The sequence below is a fragment of the Peromyscus maniculatus genome, chromosome 8 (assembly GCF_049852395.1).
Source record: "Peromyscus maniculatus bairdii isolate BWxNUB_F1_BW_parent chromosome 8, HU_Pman_BW_mat_3.1, whole genome shotgun sequence".
NCBI classification, from domain to species: domain Eukaryota; kingdom Metazoa; phylum Chordata; class Mammalia; order Rodentia; family Cricetidae; genus Peromyscus; species Peromyscus maniculatus.
Genome location: NC_134859.1, coordinates 96,669,026 through 96,694,850, shown reverse-complemented (window position 1 = coordinate 96,694,850; position 25,825 = coordinate 96,669,026). Strand labels below are relative to the sequence as shown.

The window sequence follows — 25,825 nt, the reverse complement described above, 5'->3', positions numbered from 1 at the left end:
TGCTGTTAGCTCAGGTTTTTCTGTGCTGCGTTGATATTCCACGGATCTCAGCTGTGGATGCCTTGTGCTGGTTCTGGCGTCTACCATTCTTAGCTTCTTAGCGGCTTCTGGAGCTTTTGAAACCATTCAGACTGCCTACCTTGCAGTCTACTAGGACACTATCTCCTGTGTCTCAGGTGTTTTTACCATATACATTAATATACTCACACTTAACATTTACACTTTTTCACAGACTCACATAACATGTGCTTAAGCATAAACTCAACATTACACATTTTTACAAACTCACATATTAACATCTACTTATTTATACTTTATAGAACTACTTTAGCAAATATAATTCTTATTTACTTATATTTATTCCATCTTATTTCTTATTTAAACTTACATTTACAACTAGCATCTTACAAGCTTATTACTACATGTCTTAAGACTACCTTAGATACTTCTTACAAGCTTATATTCTTAAAGGAACTCTATTGATCTATTTTACAAACTTATATAGGCTACCATTAGCATATATCTAACTTAGCAAACACCTAAAGATTTCTTAACACAGATCTAACAAGACAGAATTTTTACAAACTCACATATCTTATATTCATCTTTCTACTTCTTCCTCTTAATTATTATCACCATCTATCAGAAAGATTCTCTTAACTAGACAGGAAGTACGTACATCATTTCTAAAGTTTACAGTTTATAGTCAGCTTTGTTATAAAGCACTGGGATTTAGTGAGTGTTGTCATTATAGAGTTGTGATACTTGTTGCTAGGGGATTGTAACATTCTCCGGACAAAGCTACACCCCAAAGTTGCGAGTCGGCCTTTTCAAACCGGCAGAGATGCACTGTCAGCGGTAGACAGTTTTTAACTAGAGGCTGTCCCTTCACTCAAATTCATTATAGCTCCCCTAAGTGCTTCAATTCAGACAAACATTTCTATTACAGCAGCACCTTTGGTTTGTTCTACTGAAAAACTACGCTGAGGGTGAAATTATCATATTTAGCTGCTGTAAAGCTCTTCGCCAAAAACTGCACAGCTATTAGGTGGTATTTTAAGGATTTTAAAGTGACTTGTTTGCTCTTATGAGTAGCTTTTTGTCATCCAACTGCCATAAAAACTTTGCACAGCTATTAGGGTAAATAAGGCATTTTACCAACGGAGCCCCAAACCACGAAGCACCTAGTTCCGTATCCTTTTAATTTTTCTTTGGAACTGACACTTAAACCCTTAGACGACTTTTCCCCTTATTCTTTTAAAAGCTGTATTTTAATTTTAGAGCTGACAAAAGTGTTTCAGGGCAATGTCGCCATCTTTAGCAGAAAAACTACCTTTCCCAGAATGCATTTCCCTTATATCAGTCCATAATAATATCAGTCCCATATCAGTCCCTTATATCAGTCCCTTATATCGTTTTTCCATATTTCTTATCGTGTTCGAGAGTCAACTGGTTCTCTTTTACCAGACTTGCTTACAAATTCTTGCCTGGGAGGTTTGAACAAAGTTTTTTGCTTTTGCAACGGGAGATTTGAACAAGCATTTTACATTTTCAATTATGGGACATTGGGAGGTTTCTGGTCTCTCCCTCAGTTGGCTTCAACAGGTGTCTTTCCTTCATTTGACACTGGCCCCCGAATCAGAACCACACCTGCCTCGTTAGCCGGCATTGAGGCTGGCATTTCTGATAGCAGCTTTCCTCGGGGCTTGTGTTTGCCTTAGCCAGTCAGTGAAAAACAAGATCATGTACAACAGCTTTTCCATAGCTCCTTCAGAGACATTTTCTCCCGCTGATCTATCTCATTTTGCTTGTTCCTTCCTTCCCCAGATGCAGAGCTTCAGCTATCTGTCTGCGGCTCTGTACCTCTGCTAGCTGCCTTTGGAGGTAGGGGCTTTTTTTCTCTCCTCCCGAATCTGCCTCAAACTCTAGCAGCTTTGTCAGGTCATACCTTTTCTGGGGAGGAATCTGTCCCCTCTGTTTCTTCAGAGTCTTTCTCTCCCTGACAGTATCCAGTTTGGTCTCAGTTTATCCCCTCTACCCCAGAAACAGTTTCCAACACTACAGTGGCGGCTTTCTCTGCTACTGAAGGTAGGGGTTTTCTGTCTGTTTTCGGGGTCTGTGTGGTTTGCGTACAGACTGAAAATCTAACAAGGGAAGTTTTTGCCATTTCTAAACTCCCATTAGGACAGGTGCTTTGCCTCATCAGGCCTTCACCTGGCCCAGTCCTCCAGTGGGTTGTGTTTGCTTGTCTGGGTGCTCAGGACAGAGCTTATGCCAGAGGCAATCACCCCTCAGGGCTACACTCCCTCAGCTCAGGGAGTCAGTTGAAACAAAGCTTTTCTCAAAGAGGTGCTTTCTCTGACAGAAAAGAAAGCTTTACTCCTGGATAGTTCTGTTCTGCCCTGACTGGGCTCTTTCCCCAGACAGCGTTCTGACTCAGCAGCACAACTGCTTCAGACACAGTTCAGCTTTACTGTTTTCCCAGAAAGGTCCTTTCTCTGATAGGAAAGCTTTTCTCAGACTTTTTGTAGCTGCGGACCTATCAACCCGGGACTTGTAGGAAAGTGGACAACTGTGCCATTCCCTCCAGGTTTAGCTTTGTTTGTTCATTAGCAATCTTCCCCTGGGTCCTGCACCTTCCTGCCTCAGCTCTGTGCTCCAGGAAGTTTACAACTGCAGGAACCCTAGTATCCCCGAAATGCACTCCAACTCAGAGACGCTGGCCAGTCACCTCTGGGTTTTTGCTCAGAAGCGAGGATACAATGTTAACCGTTTCAGGGAATCTTTGCATAGGACATTAGGAGCACCTTTTCATTCTGAAATGCTCACTCAGAACTTTTGCTGCCTCAACTCCGCTGTAACTGTGAAGCTTGGCTTTTTGCTTTTCTCAGGTAAAGTTTGCTGCCCTTTTGGGCTCTCTGTAGCTGTTCACCCTTGCTCTCCCCAAGCGTTTCCCTCAGGGTACTCTGACCTACTGTCTTTTACTAGCTTGAAGAGACAGAGCTTTGAAGAGGTTTTTTAGGAACTTGTCCCTGTCTCCTGCATTGCAGGGAGGATTTTTAAAGCTTGAAAGAGAACTTAGAGGTTTTGCTGTCTTAAGAGGTTTGTTGTTTTCCCTTAGAGCTAATCACAGGTGGTCCCCTTACTAATATCTTCAGGTGATTCTACTCTCCTCTTACTGAGAGAGGTTAGAGGCTTTAGTTTTTAAGTTTAAGAGCTTTTGAGAAAGATTAAGGCTTTTTAGAGAGATTTTACCCCCCAAATTTTCCAAGAAAAGTTTTATAGTTTGAGAAAGATTTTTTTTCCCCAGGAGAAAGACCAACTTTTCCCAAAACTTCCCAACTTTAAACTTTGACTTCTTACACCCCCATTTTTGCCTCAGGGAGAAATTACTTTCTCCTGCCGCTTGGACTTGGCATTTCAGCTGTCCCCGGGTCAAAAGCTTCCATAGGAAACTTTTTCTTCCCCATAAGCTCAAAGAAGAGCTTTTTTACTACCCGTAAAGCCCAAAGAAAGATTTTTTCCCCAGTTTGCTTTCAAAGCCCCCAAAGTTAGAAAATTGAAGAGTTTTTCTGTCTAGTTGCCTTACTTATTTTTTCCTACACAATCTTATACTTCTAAGTTTTTCCTAAACTATATTACTACCCTATACCTTATACTTATCACAGATAGAAATTGAGAAAGGGATAGAAGATAGAAAATTTTGACAGAAGAGAATTTCGCTGCAGCATCGGACATCCTTCCAGTCCGCTTTCCTTTTCTCTCGAGGATAAAACCCCTGCCTCACCAAAAAAATATATATATATATATATATATATATATATATATATATATATATTCCATAACACCGGCATGCCTTTCCACTGGCAGGGCTGACTCAGCACTTTCACCAAAAACTCTGTAATAAAACTATTATTTTCCTTTATCTTTAGTCCCTATTACTTTGTCTTAAGTCCCTGTTCATTTGTCTTTAGTCCCCCCTTTTTTTTGTTCCCCTTTTTTTTCTTTAGTCCCTTTTTTTTCTTTAGTCCCTTTTTTTCTTTAGTCCCTTTTTTTCTTTAGTCCCTTTTTTTCTTTAGTCCCTTTTTTTCTTTAGTCCCTTTTTTTTTTTTTTTTTTTTTTTTTTGGTTCTTTTCGAGACAGGGTTTCTCTGTGTAGCTTTGCGCCTTTCCTGGAGCTCACTTGGTAGCCCAGGCTGGCCTCGAACTCACAAAGATCCGCCTGCCTCTGCCTCCCGAGTGCTGGGATTAAAGGCGTGCGCCACCACGCCCGGCCTTTAGTCCCTTTTTTTCTTTAGTCCCTTTTTTTCTTTAGTCCCTTTTTTTCTTTAGTCCCTGTTCACGGCGCCATTCTGTGGGGCGTTTACCCACCACCCCCACAGCTTCCCAGAGTTTTCTTGAGTGCGAGCAGCAGGAAATATTAGATAGAAGGATTTATAGCGGAGAATCTTGCGGAGATAAACAGATAGAAAATAAAGGATAGCCTCGAGAGGGCCTGGAACCTATTCCAACGGGCCCGGACTGTCTCTGGTCCAGGGTTTTTATAGAGACGCCAAGGGGTGGAGCAAAAGACCTCCTCCCCCAGCACAGCCAAGTGCAGGCCATCTCAGACACCTGCACTCAGGCCCGTGGTCCTGATCATCCTCTATTCGGACCTGCTGGGTAAAGCCACGAGGAACCCTAGAACGGGCTCCCACAATAACCCAGCACTCAGGAGTCAGAGGCAGTAGGACTGGGAGTGTGAGACCAGCCTGGGATACTGAGAAAGACCCTTTTTTTCAAAACAATAGCAACAAAAAAGCTGAGTGTGGCGGTACAAGCTTGTAGTCTGGATGCTTGAGGGGCTGAGGAAAATTCACAGAAATCTGAGTCCATCCTACACTGCTGTGGATATCACTCTATATAAATAAAACACTGATGGCCAGTGACCAGGCAGGAAGTATAGGTGGGACAAAGAGAGAGGAGAATTGGGGAAACAGGAAGAAGGAGGAGAGACACTGCAGCCACCGCCAGGATAAGCAGCATGTAAAGACGCCGGTAAGCCACCAGCCACGTGGCAAGGTATAGATTTATAAAAATGGGTTAATTTCAGATAAAAGAACAGTTAGCAAGAAGCCTGCCACGGCCATACAGTTTATAAGTATTATAAGCGTCTGAGTGATTATTTTATAAGTGGATTGTGGGACTGCAGGGCTTGGTGGAAGCTGGAAAGAAGCCCTCCAGCAACACTAGACTATATAGTGAACACTATTAGGCTTAGCAGCTGTCTCCTGCTTAACCATGATGGTTTGTTTGTTTGTTTTTTGAGACAAGATCTTCCTACATAGGCTTGGCTAGCCTGGAACTCACTATGTAGACATAGTAACCTTGGCCTGGAACTCATAAAGATCCACTTGCCTCTGCCTCTGGAGTTCTGGGATTAAAGGCGTGCGCCACCATGACTGGCTTTAACCATTTTTTGATCCCAGAATGCCAGCAGAGCAGGCGGGCCAGGCCTAACCTTTCTTTTCACATCTAAAACAAGCACCATCGAGGACATCCCAGACGGGTACAGGACAGATAAAATCATACTCCAAGTCTCCGCCTCTCATTTAACCTTTCCCATTAACTGCTCAAATGTAAATATTTCAGCTCCGTTCCCTACATCAGCTACTATTAGTCTTTAACATTTGCTTATATCTATTTTCTAAATCTTCAGTAGTAAACATACATAGCATTTGAAGAAGGCACAAGAAACTTGGAAAAGCAGAGACATAGTCAATGTTACTGAGTAAAACCCAGGTGGCTGAGGCTTAAGTGAGGCGAACCATGGTATTCCATCAGAAGAAGGACCAGAAAACAGGAAGTATGACCATTTGGTACTTTCTAACAGGGAAATCTATGCCCTGGCCTCATTGTGGGCATTCCACTACTTAGAACAAAGCAGTCCTTTTTACAGGGAGTGGTCAGGAGGTCTTAGGTTAGATCATATTTCATGGAGCCTTTGAAGTCCTGCCTCCCATTCACTCTCCTACCTGCTCCCATCCTTCCCCTCTTGTTCGCTTTGCCCGGACATGACGGAGGTGCAGGGAGGTTTTGCAGCAACAAGACATTCTCTTCCTGATAGGCAGAGCTAATCAATTTAGAGGAGAGGTTCTCAACCTATGAGTCATGACTCCTTTGAGAGTAAAATGACCCTTTCACAGGGGTCACATATCAGATATCCCGAATATCAGATATTTATATTACGATTCATAACAGTACCAAAATTACAGTTAAGAAGTAGCAACAAAATAATTTTACAGCTGGGGGTCACTACAACATAAGGAATTGTATTAAAGGGTTGCAGCATTAGGAAGGTTGAGAATCACTAATTTAGAGGGAACAGAGTGTGTTAGACAATTGTCTTGTAAAGATAACAAGATAGAGGGAGTCTATCGTATTTGAATATATTTCTCTTCCTAACATCCATCAAGGACCAAAATATAAACAATATAACATCAAACCAACACATACAAACAACAACACAACAGGTCAGTTGTTCTAGCTTCATTTTGGTTGCTGTGATAAAATATGATGACAAAAGGCATCTTTGGGGAGAGAGAGTTTACTTGGCTTTCAATTTCAGATCATAGTCCATCATTTCAGGAAAGGCCAGGCAAGGATCCAAGCAGCCAGTCACGTCATGTCGCATCCATAGTCAAGAGCAAAGAGAGAATGAGACATCCTTGCTGCTCGCTCTCAGCTATGCACGTTCAGGACCCTCTGCTGCGGGAATGGTACCTCTCACATGGACCCGTGTCTTCCTACATCAATTAACAATTAAGACTCTCCCCCACAGACATGCCCATAGGCCAGTGGGTGGCAGGACTTCAAAGGCTCCATGAAGTATCTAGAAAATTCCTCATTTAAGACTCTTTTCTCAAGTGATTATGGGTTGTGTCAAGTTGACAGTTAAAACTAAGCAGCATAAGCAAACAGAGCCACTTTTCTTAAATGGCGTTGAGAGTCCTCATCTAGTCCTTTTCTTCTCCGCTTTGTCCAATTCACAAACCATCTGCTACTCGTCACTCAAATAGAATGTGCAACTTATTTATATCTCAAAGTAATTTTAAAAAGAAGTTGTTGTGGCTTTATGAAAAAAACAACAACAAGAAGAAAAGTCCAGACAATGAAACCAAGGGAATAGGAGTAAAACAGGAAAATACTGGAGAAAAGAAATTAAAAATCAAATGTTCATCCTGGTTGTTCCAGAGAATCTAATGTTAGCTTTGAAGGGTTCTGATGGTCTAGATGAAAACAGAAATGGGGTACACACTTTTATTGAATAGAAAAAAGGAAATCTGTGGGCTTTAGAAGGGAATACTGAGTTGTTCTCAGTACTAATTATTTTTAAAATTACATTTACTTGTTGCTGTATGTATGTGTACACACTTGCATGCTACAGCTTGTGTGTGGAGAGCAGAGAGCAGCTTGCAGGACTTGGTTCTCTCCTACCACGTCGGTCCAAGGTACACAACTCAGGACTTCAGGCCTGGTGGCAGGTGCCTTAACTCACTGAGCCATCTTGCTGGCTGGCCCTTGATATTTCATTTAAAATGGACAATGTGTTGATAGAAGTTTTGGATCAAATAAGTTTTCTTTTCTAATTTTTTTTTTTTTTTTTTTTTTTTTTACAAAACTGGTCTTAATAATGATGCTTAATAACAGCTGGAAATCCCCTACCACTGGAGGTTAGTCCAGAGATGCTGAATCAGCATGGACATTTGGTCAGTTCCTTTCTTTTTGTTTAAGATTTGTGTTATTTTAAATCATGTATCTGTATGTCTGTGTGTGGGTAACCACACGAGTGTGCAGGTGCCTGAGGAGGCCAGAGGCACATACATACACATATATACACACAGAGACATGTACACACATACACATAAATAAAAACAAAATAAATTTTGCTTTTTAAAAACCCAGAAGAAGAAGCTGGGTGTGGTGGTGCACACCTTTAATCCCAGCACTCGGGAGGCAGAGGCAGGTGAATCTCTGTAAGTTTGAGGCCAGCCTGTACTACAGACAGAGATCCAGGACAGGCTCCAAAGCCACACAGAGAAACCCTGGCTCAAAAAACCAACCCTCCAAAAAGACCCCCGCCCCCCAAAAATACCCAGAACAAAGGACTGGAGAGATGGCTCAGTCGTCAAAAGCACTGTCTGTTCTTTTAGAGACCTGGGTTCAATTCCCAGCACCCACATGGCAACTCCCAACCGTTTGTAACTCCAGTTCCAGGGGATCTGGCACCCTCATACAGACATTTAAAAAAGAATAAAGAAAATAACTTAAATAATAAATGAATTAAATATGGAACTAAAAACAGAGTAAATGTAGGGTGATTTTATTCACAATGAAGATATGATTGCATTTCAGTTCTAATGTTCTTCAGGTTAGTTATAATTTGGCATTGTGCTTCCTGGAGGGGAGGTGACAGTCCGTTCATCTCTCTCTGGTCCACAAATGGCCCAAACATACTGTTGCTATGGCATTTTTGTAATCTGTAGTTCATTACTACTAGGAAAAGCTATCTCAGGACACAGTCTGCTCCTTGTGGCCCTGCAGTAGCCTCCACTTCTACATCTAAGTGTTCCCGGGGTGTCTTTGCTGTGCTCCAAGCTTCTGTTCCCTGCTTGTTTCTACCTCAGGCTTCTGCTGCTTGCACAGTGTTGTGGTGCAGATGTGAAATGTTCCTCCTTTGACTCATGTGTTTGAACACATGGCTTCTGTCCGGAGAACTCTCTGGGGAGATGGTGGATCCTTTAGAAATAGAGCCTTAGAGAAAGTGGGTTACTGGGGGAGGGCCTCGAGGCTCTGGGGGGGGGGAGTGAGTGGGATGGGGGGGTAGAGGGTAGGATAGGGGAGAGAAGGTGGTAGTGTTCATGGCAGGGTGTAGTTGTAATTCCAGCACTTAGGAAGTGGAGGCAGAAAGATAAAAATGAAATGAATGTAAGGCTAGCCTGAACAGTATAGGAAGGCCCTGCCACAAAAGCAAAACAAATACACAAAGAAATGTAAAAAAAAAAAAAAAAAAAGGCATGTGCTGGGGTGACTATATGATTTATCACTCAGACACAGTCACTTTCGAGAGGACAAAAGGGCATATTTACTTTTTTATTTTTGAGACAGGATCTCATGTAGTCCAGGCTGGCCTTGAACTCCCTATGTAGTAGATGAGCTTGAACTCTTGTTACTCTTGCCTCTACCTCCAAGTGTTGGGATTACAGGTTTGTACTACCATACCCAGCTAAGAGGACCTTATTAACTACTCAGGATCATGGGTGCCACCTGACATAACGGCTTGTTCATACTATATGCCTAAAGCCTTTTCTTGTACAGCCCTCACTTTGTTTTGTTTTGTTTTGTTTTGAAGACAGGGTCTTGATATGTTGCCTAGGCTACCCTGGGTCTCATTGCTTCTCTTTGGTATCCTGAGTGGCTGGGATTTCAAGTGGGTGTCACCATGGCCTGCTTGTTTAGTAACTTAGATATCATTAATATTCAACAGCTAGATGATTTAAAAGGTCCAAAAAAATTTAAAAACAAAACAACAAAAATAACCAAAACCTGTAATCCCAATACTTGGGAGGAGGGTTATAAAGTGGAAGCCAGTCTGGGATATATAGTGAGATCCTGTTTCAAGAGCTACCAAACACACAACAAAGCTCAGAGGACCTCATTATAAGTGGAAAACACTAGCTAAACAAATCAAGGGGGGAAAAAGGGGTGTGAGCAAGGTAAAAGAATGGGGGGGGTCTTGCAGTCTCTGTCTCTTTGTCTCTCTGTCTCTCTCTGTCTCTCTCTCTCTCTCACACACACACACACACACAGAGAGAGAGAGAGAGAGAGAGAGAGAGAAAGAGAGAGAGAGAGAGAGAGATTTAAAGTGACTTTGAAATGACATTGCTTAACACGGCCAAAGAAGTTCAACTTTGAATTCAAGCACATTTGAAAACCTGGGTAAAACGGTATTTCCCCCACCAGGGACAGCGAGTCAGTGGCTGAGCTGGAAGCTCTATCTCATGACTGTCTGCCAAGTCATCTCCCTGTGAGTCAACCCGGCTTCTGAGTCCACTTTCTAGACTGTTGTCCCAGCACTGTAACGAAGAGCAAAGAGGGCTGGGCAGGAACTTGGCTCTGGTGCTTCGGTGGGATCCAGGTGACCTGAAAGGGATCCCAGGACAGATGCCCACCAACCCTCTTCCAACATCAGCCGTGTCTGCCCTACTTAGGTACCCAGCTCTGGAAATGAGGAGCAGGCATATGCTTGGCCCTGAGAATCTAGCCTTAGACCTAGGGCAATCTCATCGTGTCTGAGATTTAGCTAGTATTCCAAACTGTGTGCTCTATTACGCCACCTTTAACGGTTCTAACATTAGTAATAGTAACAACTCATATTTATTGAATCTTTGCCTATTTATTTTTCCCCAGGAACTCTATAAGGCTGTCGTTAACTACCTCTATTTCATTTTAGTTTTTTGTTTGTTTGTTTGAGACAGAGTCTTGTGTAGCCCACGTTGGACTTAAACTCCCTAGGTAGCTGAGGTTGACCTTTGGCTCCTTTTCTTCCTGTCTCCAGTTCCCAAGTGCTGGGATACAGGCATGCACCACAAATATGCTCCGCTGACCATTCTGCTTTATTGGAATTTTGGCACCGAGAGATTAAATAATTGGCCCAAATCTCATGGACAGGTAGTAAATAGCAGTTGAAATTTAACCTCAAGTGATCTGATGGAGGAACCTGTAGTCCTATCTTCATTTATAACTCTAGCAGTCCTCATATTAGTTTCTCTCTCTGTGTCTCTCTCTTTCTGTCTCTCTGTGACTCTGTCTCTGTGTCTCTCTCTGTCTCTATGTCTCTGTGTCTCTGTCTGTCTCTCTCTGTTTCTCTCTCTCTCTCTCTCTCTCTCTCTCTCTCTCTCTCTCTCTCTCTCTCTCTCTCTCTCTCTCTGTGTGTGTGTGTGTGTGTGACGTAGAATCGTTAGGCACAAGATTGGGGAGTGGCTCCCCAAACGGGCGTGGTAGTGTGGCTTTATGGCATTTGTGGATAAGCATGAACTTAGACTCTAGGCTCAGTCCCCGGCACCCGGTAAGATGGAAGGCGCTGTGAGTGGGGTGGGGCTGCGGTGAGGTGCAGAAAAAGTTCCAAGAGCCGAAAGACAAATATTACTAGGAATTCAGCACGTGCCAGGCATACTTCTGTTTAGGCACGCGTTAGCTCAGTGAGCTTCAAAAACAGGACCAAACAAAGCCTCCTCCAGAGGTCGCAGCTATTATCAGCGATCGTGGCTGGAGCCCCTGCACCCAGGCAGTAAATCCAAGGTTCAGGGCCAGCGGGCAGGTGAGCCACCGCGGCAGTCAGGTGTCATTTCCAAAACCTGGCTTTTCTCAGTTCAGATGAGGATACAGACAAGTTTAGATAATTGGGGAGAGGCTAGCCAGGGAGCCAAAGTCTACTCACATACTGCCTTCACTTTCCCAGACTTCAGGGGTGTGGCTCAAGGCTCAATCCTCCTCGGGACAGACCTTTTTCGCTTCCTTACAGGGTCCAGGTGGAGCCGGACGCCGCCCCCTGGTGGCAGCGTGAGTCTGCGCTCAGGGCTTGATAAAGAACGGGCGGAGCCGCTAGCTGATGAGCTGCAGTGGATTCCAGGTGCTTTGCTCTAGCCATGGCCTTGTCCCTCGGGGTTCAAGTCCAGGCTGGGGCCGGCCAAGCTGGCTTGTGAACTTGGGAGTTTTCCCCTTTCTCTCCCATTCTTGTTGTGGTCATAAATTCATCCAGGACTCGGGGTGGCTATCAGCACCAAGGCCACAGTACAGCCCAAGGGTGCTGTCCTGCAAGGTCCTCACCTGGCCCTCCTGACAGGTGGGAGGGGATCCAGTCTGTGGAGTGTCCGAAGAAGACAGGGCAAGGCAGAGGGCATTCCTTCAGGTCGGTCCTCCCTGACTGATGGTACTGACTGGCAGTGTCTTGATAAAAACACTGTATAGGTTTCCAAAGCTGCCTCTTAGTCCCGAAGAATCAGGACCTGCTGTGCAGAATGTAGGAAAGGCAGAGCCTGCCACCAGCCACAGACTCAGAGACGGGTACCCAGACACCCACGTGCGAATTTCATAACACCCATATGTTGCCATTTCTGGCCCTGTGATATTTGAGAGTAAAAACACTGTTCACATGTTGACCACAATACCGGCCCAACTTAGAAGGCCATGGTCGCCGTCTTCCACTTTCTGGATCAGCTTGTTTGGGTTTGAGTCTAAAGGTTAGGTCCTCTCTCAACCTCATCCTGTGCTATTTCCTCTTAGACAGCCAATGTGCTCAGGGACCAGCGAGGCAGTGAGTGGGGGTAACTGTTTTCTTAAAGACGTTCCAGGCTAGAGAGACCCACCTAAGGCAGCTTAACAGTGCCCAGCCTTGAGTGATATAGACTGACTGTGGACTGGGTCCCACCACCAAGACCCTTAGATGTCCCTTGTCAAATGTGCCCATTTTGTGACTAAGCCAGGCTCTGTGGGCCAGCCAATGGCAGGGCTGGAGGTGGGCAGTGTAGATAGTGTTAGTTAGCATCTGGCCGGAGCCTCCCTGCCCAAAGGGGGTGACTCGGTCTCTAGAAATAGCACTGTGATGCATTTGTCCAGAGTGCCAAGGAGTGAACACCCCGAGTGTCAGCCTGCAGATGACCTGGAAGGGAGCGACGGGAGAAATATAAGGCTTCCTTCTCTATTAGGTGGCCTTTCTAGGGAGCTTTTTGTACCACATTTCCTACCGATCACTGGTTTGTTCCCTGTGGCTTGTTCAACTTGCTTTTTTATATTACCCAGTGCCACCTGCCCAGCTGGGGCAGTGCCCACAGTGGAATGGGCCCACCCACATCAACCATCAATCGAGGAAATACCCCATCATTATGTCCACAGGCCAGCCTCGGTTGAGGTTCCCTCTTCTCAGGTGATTCTACTTTGTGTCATTGACAGTGCAAACAGGCACGAGGTGCCACCACGGACACCCCGAGGATAAAGGAAGTGCTTAAGGACAGATGTTTACTTTGTCTTGTATGGAGTGCCAAGAATGGATTCAGAAGGAGCCGGGAGTGGCTTCCCTAGATCCTAAAGGGTGTGAGAGTGTTCTGAATGCAGGAAGGTGGCATGAAGAAGAACTATGGATGTCCCAAGGAACCTTTTCCAGGCCAGTTCCTGCTTGGAACCACAGAGCTGTGTCCAGTGGGAAGTTCTGTTTCTGGATGAAGGTTCTGGGAGACTTGAGACACACATTAACTTGGTATTGGGGATGCGGCAGGAATGGCAGATGTTTCTGGATCCAGCTACTGGGCCTTTTGGATTTGGTCATGTGAGCCATGAATGGTGGTAGGATGTGTGTCTACTGGAAAAGAGAGCACAGTGGTTTTGGATCATTCTTTATATCGTCCACTGCCAAGTACATGATTATGATGGTCCCCAGAGAGTCCTCCCTGGTTTAGAGGAAAATTCCAATCGTTGAGGTCTTATGAAGAGTGACAGCTAAGCAGAAGGCAGCTGTGAGCATGGGGCAGCAAGGAGACTGTTGGTTACTGCCTGGGTTCTTACACGTGCTCAGTGCTGTGCCTCGCTCAGATGGAAACTGACAGGGGACACCCTAGGCCTAGAGTAGGGCCACAGGGGGCTGCAGGTGATCGCTTCCTTGCTGCATTTGCTGTGGCTTTGGAAAAGAATTGTGGGTAATTCATGATTCTCGGAGAACCAGGAAGCTGTGATCTACTCAATGGACCGGGTGGTAGGGGAACGTGAGACAACTGTATGAAGAAGGGTGGAGAGTGCCACTGTGCCTCGTGACAGGCCTCAGCAGTGCCCCTTTCAGGGAGCTTTAAAACCAAGCTGGGCCTCCTTCTGTTATTGAAGCAAACAAAGGAGATGACCAAGGTCACCTTGCCAAGACCATTTCAGATCTGGGGGTGCAGTTACACTTTTTGCATTTTTTGATTTATGGTAATTTGGTTGGTGTTTGCACTTCCCCCATGCCCCCTTCCTCTTCCTCCTCCTCCTCCTCTCCGTCTTCTTCTCTTTCTTCCGATAACAGTGTTTCATGTAGCCCAGATTATATGAGCGCCAATACAGGACTAAGGATGACCTTGAACTCTTTTTAAAAAATATTTATTTGTATTTTATGAGTATGGGTCTTTTGCCTGTGTGTATGTCTGTGTACCACAGGCATGTTCAGTGCCCACAGAAGCCAGAAAGGGTGGCAGATCCCCTGGAATTGGAGTTGCAGATGATTGTGAGCCTCCATGGGGGTGATGGGAATCAAATCCTGGTCCTCTAGAAGAGCAACAAATACTCTTCACATCTGAGCCATCTTGCCACCTCCCAGACTTTGACCACTTGATCCTTCGGCCTTTGACTTCTGAGTGCTAAGATTACAGGATGAACTGCCACGCTCAACATCATTTATTACATTTATTTATCGTGTGTGTGTGTGTGTGTGTGTGTGTGTGTGTGTGTGTGTGTGTGTGTCTGCCTGTCTGTCTTGGGGAGGCAGGGACAGATGGCTGTAGTGGTAGGAGTGACCCCACAGTTGGTGACGTCTCCTGGACATTCCCAGGTGCAGTGGCCACTGTGTAGACCCCCCCCCCCAACAACCATGGTGGTCTCTTTGCTGTGGATCCCATGACTTGAGTCAGCGGCCTGAGATGAGCCTTGACACTACAGAAGGCCAGGGACCACAGCTCCACACGGAGCCACAGTGAATAGTTTCTGTTCCAAACAATTCTGGGAGCCAAGAAAGTGTCCCGGCAGATAATACATGTAGTTAGTCTTGCATGAGGAGGCCAGGCGGGGCTTGCGTGCCATCTGAGGGGCTGGTGCTGTGTCGGAGAGTGAGTGGGTGGCTGTCCTTTGCAGCAGCTTTCCCTGTACATGTGATTTTGGATGGTTTGGTCAGTAGCAAATGCTGGTCTGACAGGAAATCCTGAGGTAGGAACTCATACCTCTTAGCGCTGATTTAGAGCAAGCCCCCCCCTTAGTCCCCCCCCCCCCCCTGCGCCTTCTCCCTCCTGCCTCAGGAGCAGGCTGGATGAGACAGAGGGTAAGATTGGTTCCGCTAAGCTCTCTGCTACATTGGGTTACTCTTTCCCTCTGACTGGGTCAGAACACATCTTCCTCTTTTCTCCTTCGTCTCCTGAATAACCTTCAAAATCCACTTCTTCCTCCAGGAAGTGTTCTTGACCATCCTATGCCCACTGCCCCTGGGGCCTCCTGTGCAATCTGGAACTGTACCCAGGGGGTACACTTGATCTTGTGTCCTGTGTCAGTCCTTTCTCTTTGTCCTGGGGCTTTGCCACCCAGCTTGAGGGGCAGTGGGGAGAGGGCGGGCAGGACAGACATCATGTTGCTTACTTACTGCAATCCCCGAGGTAGATCCCAAAGGAGCATTGGGTTAAGTCTCTGTGGATAAGGTGATCTAGCTGAGAGCTTTCCCCCTTTTCCTTATCTCCCCTGTCTTTGTCCATCCCTTCCCTCCTCTCTCCCTCTCTTCCTCCCTCAATCCTTATCACTCATCACTCCCTCCTCTCTTTCCCTGCCCTATAGGGCAATACTACATAGCTCAGGCTGGCCCCAACTCCCAATTTTCCCATCTCCTCCCTCTGTCACCACATCTGGCCACATTTATTATTTTCATCTGTTCTTCACAGCCACCTTTCAAAAAAGGTGGCAGGCGTTCATTTCCCCCTCCCCAGTGGATGCAAATACTGAGGTTCAGAGTAGTCAAGTGACTGACACTTTCTATTTCTCGGCTCACCAAGGCTAGGAAACCATTGATGTCATTCAGATCACTGGTGCATGCTTGCATGTTAGAAGGGCGCGGTGAGTTGGAAGGTTCATGTAGCGGTAGGTGGAAGCATGGTGAACTAAAGGGAGACAGTAAGCTTGCAACAGTGAAATCAGAGGGAGCAGCTGGTCTCCATAGCTCTAGGTTTTGTTGACAGGAACAGAGAGAGCTGCTACCTTAGAAGGGCCCTCTGGTACAAGTAGTGGGCCCTTCCCATTGCATGCATGAAACACACCAGAAAGTGGATCTTTAAACTGGGTTTTATTCAGAGTTCTGGCAATCTGGAAGTCAGAGTGAAATCTGCCTCAGCCTCCCTCCCTTTTCTTTCTCTCTTTTTAATGGAGAACTAGGACTGTGGGAGTCCGTTCTCGGTTCCTCGTGGCTTTACCCAGCAGGTCCACATGGAGGATGATTAGGACCGCGGGCCTGAGTGCAGGTGTCTGAGATGGCCTGCACTTGGCTGTGCTGGGGGAGGAGGTCTTTTGCTCCACCCCTTGGCATCTCTATAAAAACCCTGGGCCAGAGACAGTCCGGGCCCGTTGGAAAAGGTTCCAGGCCCTCTCGAGGCTATCCTTTATTTTCTATCTGTTTATCTCCACAATAAATCCTTCTATCTAATATTTCCTGCTGCTCGCACTCAAGAAAACTCTGGGGAGCTGTGGGGTTGGTGGGTAAATGCCCCACATAGGACAAAGGCAACAGATCTATTCAAAGTTTAGTCTTGTCCCTCTGGTCTGGCGGGTCTGGTTTTCACTATGTATCACACCCTCCCCTCATAGCAGGGGAAGGTTTACAAACACCGAAGCCACTTTAGCCTCGTATTCCTTTTCACCCATTTGGGTGACATCTAGATCTAAGCAAGTGGGTGCACGGTGCACGTGCTAAAATGCTTCCAACGCGCACGTGTGAACTCCTCCCTACAGAGTCACGTACTAGGGCATGTGCGGTTCCCCACCACTGTTCCCATATCACAGCGTGGAGAGGGTCAGGCAGCAGGAAGTGGCTCTGAGGGGGTAGGAAGGACTGACGCCACGGACAAGGAGAGACTGTCCTCCACCTAGCTTCCTGCGTGCACCCTGACAACACTTTTCTTTATCCCTCTGTGTCTGCTATGTCGTCCTGGGAGTCCCTTCCTCCCTCCCTCACAGGATGAGGGAGATTTCCTAGATGTTTCTGTAGACGCCTCCCAGCTTCAGAGCACACCCTGATGGCTCTTTCCAAATAGGGCATTTCTCTTGCATCACCTGCTTTGGCTGCTGCTACCAATGTCTGCTTGGCAGGGCGGGAGTCAATCTCAAAGTCATGTCCTCTTGCTTTTCACAAATTATGTCTGGTCCTCAAACCTAAGAGCGCCCACATAATTCAAGTTCTTAGACACTAGCCTCGTTCACCTGTTTCCAGTGCTTCCTAGGTGGTTTGTTGCTATAACATGCTCTGGCCTGCCACTTCTGCACACCCTTCTTTTTGTTACCTTCTAGAATCTTCCAAAGCAAGGCAAACCATGGGCTGGGAATGTATCTTACTTGGTAGAATGCTTGCACAGCATGCATGAAGCCCTGGGTTCCATCTCCAGCACTGTATAAATGAGCTTGCTGGTGATTGCTGGTGCATACCTGTACCTCCAACACCTGGAAAGTGGAGATAGGAAGGTCAGATGTTCAAGGTCATCCTTGGCTACAGCAAGTTCAAGGCCAACCTGGGATTTCTAAGATACTGTCTCAATGTTCAAAAATAAAACAAAGGACAAATAAAAACCACCACCAACATAGAGGCAGATTATGAAGATCCCACCTCCCTCTTCAGCTTCCGGTTGCCTATGGAACAACACTAAATCCTGTTGTGTACCAATATGTCGCTGTTTCCATGCACACTGCCATCCCTTTATGCCTTAGGGCATGATGTCCTCTCCAGTTTAGAAGAGCCCTTTCCACAGTAGGAGAAGTTGAACATTCTCACCAAACGCTCCACATGCTCTGTTAGAATAGGTGGGTCATGAGCAGAAGTTAGGGCTATATGTGTGTGTGTGTGTGTGTGTGTGTGTGTGTGTGTGTTTTCCAGACTCATGCCCTGATGGATAAATTGTCCATATTTTTCCCTCTTCCTGGCTCTGTGATCAGGAGTACGCATGGTGGAACGAGGGACACTGGTGGTAGCGCCCTGAATGGTTGAGTCATGCATGACATCCAGGGAAGGACCTGGGTGTTGCTGAACTTGATTAGCATTTACGAAAGGGAAATTAACCTTTGTGGCATTCAATTGTGTTACCACAGCATGACCTAGTCTGTCCTGACTAAGACTCTCATTTTCTGCCAGTTAAAATCGCTGTCTTTTGTGGGACATGGGGCGCAAACCTGAAATGCCAGCATGTAGGAGGCTGAGGATTGTGAGTCTCAGGCCAGCTCGTGGTGGGCTTCAGAGTATGATCCAGGACATTCTGGCTTACATAGAAAGCACGTCTCAAACAAACCCAAACAACAAATAGAGAAAGCCTTTCTCCCTTTAAGGTCCTGCTTAAATGTTACTACCTACCTTCCTTCCTCCCTCCCTCCCTCCCTCCCTCCCTCCCTCCCTTCCTTCCTTCCTTCCTTCCTTCCTTTTAAAATACTTATTATTTATGTGTGTCTGCATGTGTTTATGTGCACCACACACATGCAGGTGCCAGTGGAGGCTGGAAGAGGGCATCATATCCCCTGGAACTGAAATTACAGGTGGGTGTGAGCCCCCTGATGTGGTTGCTGGGAACTGAACCTAGATCCTCTGCAAGAGCAGCCAGTGCTCTTAACTGTTGAGCCATCTACCCAGGCCCCGAACGCTACTTTTCTTAAAGTCTCCCAGAACCAGCCCTTCCCTAGTGACGATTAATCCCTTCCCTTTGGGCTTTTGCAGTGTGTCTGACTTAGGTCCATTTGACACTTCATGCTCAGCAGTGACAGAATGGTCAGGAGATATGAATCCTAGAGCCAGACTGGCTGTGTTCACACCTCAGTCCTGCCAGTTACATCACCGAGATCTTCATTGAGCTATTCTATCTTCTGCAACCTTGGTTCATGCTTGCACATACCCCCACCCCCACCCCATGACTTACCAGGGTACCTGATGTTATAACGGATGCCAGCTTGCCAGGCTTCTTATATTTTATCTTGCAAATGAGGTGTCCGGAAAAGACATCCAGCAACAGGAGTCACAGTGCAAAGCCAGAAGGTTCTGGAAACCAGGGTCCCTTACAAGCATAGCAGGCTATTTGACTGTAAGGTAAGCCTCAAAACAGTTTTCTCCCGAATTCTCACTGCAGGGGCAGAACTCTCAGAGGGAGAAGAGCTGCTTGCTATCTCTTGAGAATCACGTTCCCCATTGTTTTTATGCATCCATCAAGACGATTTTTATTTTATTTTTCTACTGTTGTGGCGGTTTGAAAGAAAACGACCCCCGAAGGAAGTGGCACTATTAGAATGTGGCTTGTTGAAGTAGGTGTGAACTTGTTGGAGGAAGTGTGTCACTGTCGGGGAGTGCTTTGAGGTCTCTTTTGCTCAAGTTTCCCTCAGTGTGAGTCAGTAGACTTTCTGTTGCCTGCAAGATGTAGCACTCTCAGCTCCAGCACCGTGTCTGCCTGCATGCTGCCATGCTTCCTGTCGTGATGACAATGGACTCAACCTCTAAAACTAAGCAAGCCACCCCAATTGAAAGTTTTATTTCCAAGAGTTGCCATGGTCATGGTGTCTCTTCACAGCAATAGAAACCCTAACTAAGACAACCAGTGTGATGAATTATTTTGGGTAATTATTTCTCTTCAGTGTTGGAGATTGAAACTTGGGGCTCAAGCGTGCCCAAGTAAGCACTCTGTGGCTGAGCTACACCCTCAGAACAGCTTGATTGAATTTAGAACATTAAATTACTTTTGCATTCCTGGAATAAAGCCAGGAATAAAGATGTTTGCTTGGTTTTATTTACTAATATTTTATTTGTAATTTTGCATCTGTACTCATAGTGTGTGTGTGTGTGTGTGTGTGTGGTAGGAGTGTGTGTGTGTGTAGGTATGTGTGTGTGTGTGTAGGGGTGTGTGTGTGTGTGTGTGTGTATAGGTGTTTCTGCATGTGTTGGGGACAGTGTCTCACTATGTAGTACTGGCTGCCTTGAAGCTCACTATGTAGTCTAAGCTGGTCTCTCAAAATCGTGATCCTTTTGCCTCTGACTCCCCCCTGCCCCAGTGCTGGGATTACATGCCTGACCCACCCCACTCAGCTGCATCTGTTCTCATAAGTGAGAGTTATTTTTCCTCCCTTAGGAAACCATTTAATTCAGTCCAGTTTTGATGCTACCGAGTTCACATCAGTACGGTAGGCATAAGAACCTAGTCCAGCCGGGCGGTGGTGGTGGCACACGCCTTTAATCCCAGCACTTGGGAGGCAGAGGCAGGCGGATCTCTGTGAGTTCGAGGCCAGCCTGGGCTACCAAGTGAGTTCCAGGAAAGGTGCAAAGCTACACAGAGAAACCCTGTCTCGAAAAACCAAAAAAAAAAAAAAAAAAAAAAGAACCTAGTCCAATGTGATTGCCACCCACTTCAGATGCCAGTCACAACCCCTGGAAAACTCTTACTTCTGAGCAACTGGCTCAAGATCTCAGGATCTCCACACCTCACTTCAGGTTTGGCAATTTGCTAGAACAAATCAGTAAATCACTTTATTGACGGTTACCGATTTATTATAAAGGGGACAACTTAGAATCAGCCAAGTGGAAGGAATGTAGAACACAAAGTGTGGGGGATGGTATATAGAGCTTCCACATCTTGTCTGGTACCCCATCCTCCTAGCCAGGCAAAAGTGCCACCCACGTAGGTGGATCTTCCTACTTTGGTTAACACAGCCAAGATGCCCAAAGGCCCAGGTTCCAGGTGATTTTAGTTTCTGAAAAGTTGACTGTTGTAGAATATTAGTTTAAGATGCATTATGTTCATTTATGCCGTGAAATATTTGTTTAATGATGCAAAGATATGTTGCATTCTTTTATGTTGCATTTGTTTAACTCTATAAAGCTGTGTTACTTTGCCTGTTTAAAACACATGATTGGTCTAATAAAGAGCTGAATGGCCAATAGCTAGGCAGGAAAGAAGGATAGGCAGGGCTGGCAGGCAGAGAGAATAAGTAGGAGGAAGAAAAGGGAGGAGCGAGAAAAGAAGTAGAGGAAGATGCCAGGGACCAGCCACCCAGCCACCCAGCCAGCCATAGAGTAAGAAGGGAAGAAAGACACATAGAATAAAGAAAGGTTAAAAAGAAAACCCAGAGACAAAATGTAGAAGAAGAGAAACGGGTTAATTTAAGTTAGAAAAGCTGGCTAGAAACAAGCCAAGCTAAGGCTGGGCATTCATAAGTAAGAATAAGTCTCCATGTGCTTATTTGGGAGCTGGGTGGTGGGCCCCTAAAGAGTAAAATAAAAACAACAACCTACAGTTGACAGTTAATGTATTTTCTTTTTCAACCACCTACTTTATTTAGATTTTCTTCCTTTCTTTTGGATCAACATTTCCTACTGTTTTATTCTTTTTCTCCCTCATTTTTGTTATGCATTCTTTCCCTTTAACCATTATCCCAGCAATTAAACAATATGTAATTGCATTAGTTACTTTTCTGTGGCTGTGATAAAATATGCGATAAAATCACATATTGCTGTGGCTGTGGTAAGATACCATGACCAAAACCTACTTACCGAAGAAAGATTTTATTTCAGCTTATGGTTCCAGAGGGGTCAGAGCTCATCATGGCAGGGAGACATGGCAGCAGGCAGGCCAGCATGGTGGCTGGAGCAATTGCTCACATCTTCAGCCTTGAGCAGGAAGCAGAGAGATCATGATGGAAGTGGGACCAGGGTATACCTCTCAAAGCCCACCCTCGGCGGTGTGCTTCCTCCAGCAAGACTGTACCTCCTAAACCTACCAAACAGTGCCCCCAACTGGGGACCAAGCGCTCCGATACCCAAGCCTATGGGGGCATTTCTCATTCACACCATCACAGGAATGTTGACTTATTTACTTATTTCTGTCTACTATTGAAGATTACATTCGCTAATTTCTCAGTATTGCTAAAAACTGTAGAACACTTTATCAGTCGTTATTCCCTTCTGCATCTCTGCAGCTGTCACAGGTCCTACTTCTGTACCTATATTCAACTCCACAAGGTGTCCTAACAGTTGGCTTGATGCCACACTCGATGTCACACTCGGACTTGCCCTTCCTGCTCTTCTTCATTCCTTCTTGCACTTCCATGGTTCTGACTAGGGTCACACACTTTCATTGTGAAGATCTGTGACTAAGAAATTTTTCTGAAGGCTGTTTTTTACTGCTTTATGAAATCAGCAAAAAAAAAAAAAAAGCAGAAAAATTATATTTGACAAAAATAGTGTACCTTTCTCTTCTTTTCCTTTGCTAATTAATGAATTCTCAATTGAGGACCAGCGTCACATTGCAGAGTGAGGGCAAAGAAGCTGAAAAACATTGATTGAAATTACTGAACAAAGGTGAGGGAGTCATTGTATCATGCATTAGGATTCCTACATTACACAATATACCTATATAATATATATATACATTATATACATTATATATATTAAATATATAAGTGGAAATATTAGATTCATTCAGAAAATAAAATATATATGCCAACAGATTTTCACAAACAGAATGAGGCACATATGTGTTAAACATAAACTGTATTTAAAGAATCAAAGTTACTTACCATCCAAGTCGATGGCTTCCTAAAGAAATGTATCTGGCTTTTCACTCTGTGGCTCTCGTCACTGGACCTCCCCGGCTGTCCCATCTGTGGCCTGCTTTCTTCCATCTTGCCAAGGTGCCTACCTCAATTCAATTCAACACTGCTCAGGCAAACTGTGCCAGGGGCTTCCAGCCAGCCTTCTGGCTTCCTCAGCACTTCACAGAGAAAGATCCTTTCTCTCTGACCCTCATTAGTATGTCTTTCTACATGCTGTTCCCTAAGCGGGTCTGGAGCCTGGGAGTCTGGCTGCTCTGAGCAGTGGCCTGTGTATGGCATCAGGTCTCCCCCTGATTGCACCATTTGTTAGCTGTGTCTTGGTGTCCAGTACTGATTAGGTCTGGGGAGGCTGCTGGCAGGGGTGCCTGAGCTGGCAGCTGGAGCTTGAAGTGTTTTTGGAGGGAAGACTGGACATGAAATCTGAGCAGTCTGCATTCATTAAGCACCTATTGTTGCTGAAGTCTCTGTGGGAGAGTTCTACAGAGTGTTTCACTCTTCCTCACAAAGTCTGCAAAGAAAATGCTGTTATTCTCCAACTTTATCATTGACTTATTTAGTGGTGTGTGTGTGTGTGTGTGTGTGTGTGTGTGTGTGTGTGTGTGTGTGTGTGTAGGTGTTTGAAAATGTGTGTGAAGACAACTTTGGGTGTAATTCCTCAGGAAGAGTTCACCTTGGTTTTTGACACGAGGTCTCTCACTAGGACCCTGGAACTTGCCCTTATGGCTAGACTGGCTGGCCAGATGGCCACAAAGATCTGTCTGCCAACCCTGCCCCAAACTATGTCTGGCTTCTTAAAAAGTTATTTATTTTTATTTTTTATATTTATTACTCAGCATGGTGGCACATGCCTTTCATCCTAGCACTTAGGAGGGAGAGGAAGGCAGATCATTGTGAGTTCAAGGCCAGCCTGGTCTACATAGTGAGTTCCATCCAGGACAGCCAGAGGTGCATAGTGAGACCCTATCTCAAACAACAACAAACAAAACAAAAAGGATTTATTTTATTTTTGTGTTTGAGTGTGTGAGTATTTTGCCTGCATAAGTGTATGTATATCACATGTGTGGTATCCTTGAAAGTCAGAAGAAGAAATTGGATTTCCTGGAATTAGAGTTACGGATGTTTGTGAACATCACTTGGGTGTTGGGGACTGAACCCTGGTTCTCTGCAAGAGCAAGTGCTCTTGACCACTGAGCCATCTCTTCAGCCCCTGCACCCGCCTTTTTACATGGGAGCTAGGACTCAATTCCTTGTGCTTGCATAGTAAGCACTTGACTCCTGGACCCATCTTCCTAGCCCCCACTTGTGGTGATGATGTGTTCCCCAATATATTGTGCACCCTAATAAACTTGTCTGGGGTCAGAGAACAGAACAGCCACCAGACAGACATAGAGACCAGAAAATGGTGGCACTCACACCTTTAATCCTAGCATTCCAAAGTCAGAGATCCATCTGGATCTCTGTGAGTAAATAGCCAGGCATGGAGACTCATGTCTTTCATCCCACGAAGAGAGCCTTTAATCAGAGGAAGTGATGGCAGAAAGCAGAAAGATATATAAGGCTTGGAAACCAGGAACTAGAGCTGGTTAAGCTTTTAGGCTTTTAGTTCAGCTGAGATCCATTTGGATGAGAACTCAGAGGCTTCCAGTCTGAGGAAACAGGATCAGCTGAGGAACTGGAGAGATGAGGTAGCTGTGGCTTGCTCTGCTTCTCTGATCTTCCAGCATTGACCCCAATACCCAGCTCCAGGTTTGATTTTACTAATAAGAACTTTTAAGATCCGTGCAACACCCACTTTTCAATTTTAAAGAAAGACAGTCACAGAGAAGTACTGTGCCTACGGCCACCCCACTAGAAAGTGCAGAGGATCTGGACCAGGTCTAACTCATCCTCTTTGCTCTAGGGCTAACCTAAACTTCTAGGCATGTCCTTGCTGCTGATGCTCTGCAGCTCAGTGGTTCTATATTCTCTGAAGAAACAGGAGCTGGGTAGGCACTTGGAGCTTGCTCAGACCACATCCCTCATTTTACTGATGATAATCCCAAGACTTGGAGCAGGTTAGTGGCCTCACAATGCAATGGATGGCAGACCCTGTCCATAATCTGTTGTGTCTGATTCTTCTCTTGTCAACTATTGTCCTTCTCTTGATGGCTGTCATCAGAGGACTACTCCCATGATGGAGCTTTGGCCCTCCTGTGGGCTTAGTCAAATTTTCACTCTCCGTCTCACTTTTTCCCCCTTACACAAAAAAGTGTTTTCACCTCAGATTGCCAGTGGCTGCTCTTGACTTTCAAGCTGAGCACTCAAGCCTGATTATGATCTTCCTTTATGCAGCTTGTGGTTTTCTCCCACCCATCTCCACCACCACGGTGACAGGAGGAATGGTTTTTGGCCATGACTCAGAGATTGTCTTTCTCTGACACTCAGTAGCTTTGATCTCCAGTCTATCTCAGGCTCAGAGTGAACCTGGGAGACCGCAGCCATTCCCTGGAAGGACACCGATCTTCACCTTCCTTAGGGTGGCAATGTCTCTCCTACTCTCTGGCACTCACAGAGACTGCAATGCTGAGGCCACAAAAGGACAGAACCCAATCCTACCGGAACATATTGGTCTTTGCTTAGCTCTCTATGCAGCAGGTGGTTCTACACAATAATACCCTCCATGCCTTGACAAGATTTCACGAAGGTGGCATAATGAAAGTGGTACTGTGATGATGACTAACTTGTGTACCAACTTGACTAGGTGAACGAAAGGCAAGATAGCCGGAGGGAAACCATTTTGACGTATTGTTATGTACAGTCTGGAAAAGGATCTACAATAACCATATTTTGAGTCCCAAATGAGTAAGTTAAGTACATAGCAAGACAAAGGAACAGGCAAAATAACAAGTGGTAGACAGACAGTAAAACATCATAAAATTGGGCTCTCTCACTTTGCTTCATCTACATACGCTTTGCAGTCACTCCCAAACTACCCATGCTTCCCCAGGGTTGCCTCCACCTCACCAACTTCGCTGTTAAGGCTCCCTCTGCTGGAAGCTTCTGTCTCATCTTTTTGTCTCTCTTTGCCTCTTTCTCTGCCCCCCTTCTCCTTTCTTGTTGACAGGATCTCATGTACACCAAGGTGGTCTTGAATTTACTATGTAGCCAAGTCTGAGCTTGAACTTCTGGCTGTCCAATTTCTTCCTCCTGAGTGGTGGGGTTATCAGTGTGTGCCACCACATCCAGCC

The 25,825-nt window shown here is 45.5% G+C and overlaps 1 protein-coding gene and 1 long non-coding RNA gene across 2 annotated transcripts in view; one reads left to right on the top strand and one right to left on the bottom strand.

Moving 5' to 3' along the window:
* The first annotated feature begins 11,588 nt into the window (after positions 1-11,588).
* Rgs9 (regulator of G protein signaling 9) overlaps positions 11,589-25,825 on the top strand; it is a 104,211-nt gene continuing 89,974 nt past the window's right edge. The window contains exon 1 of the mRNA XM_076543632.1: positions 11,589-11,670. Coding sequence (XP_076399747.1) covers positions 11,650-11,670 — 21 coding nt within the window. The 5' untranslated portion in view covers positions 11,589-11,649. The remainder of the gene's footprint in view (positions 11,671-25,825) is intronic.
* LOC121831497 (uncharacterized) lies at positions 21,145-22,770 on the bottom strand. Its single transcript, XR_006074988.2, has 3 exons — positions 22,563-22,770; positions 22,233-22,311; positions 21,145-21,654 (listed from the first exon to the last, which is right to left on the bottom strand). It is a non-coding gene; the product is annotated as an uncharacterized LOC121831497 (long non-coding RNA).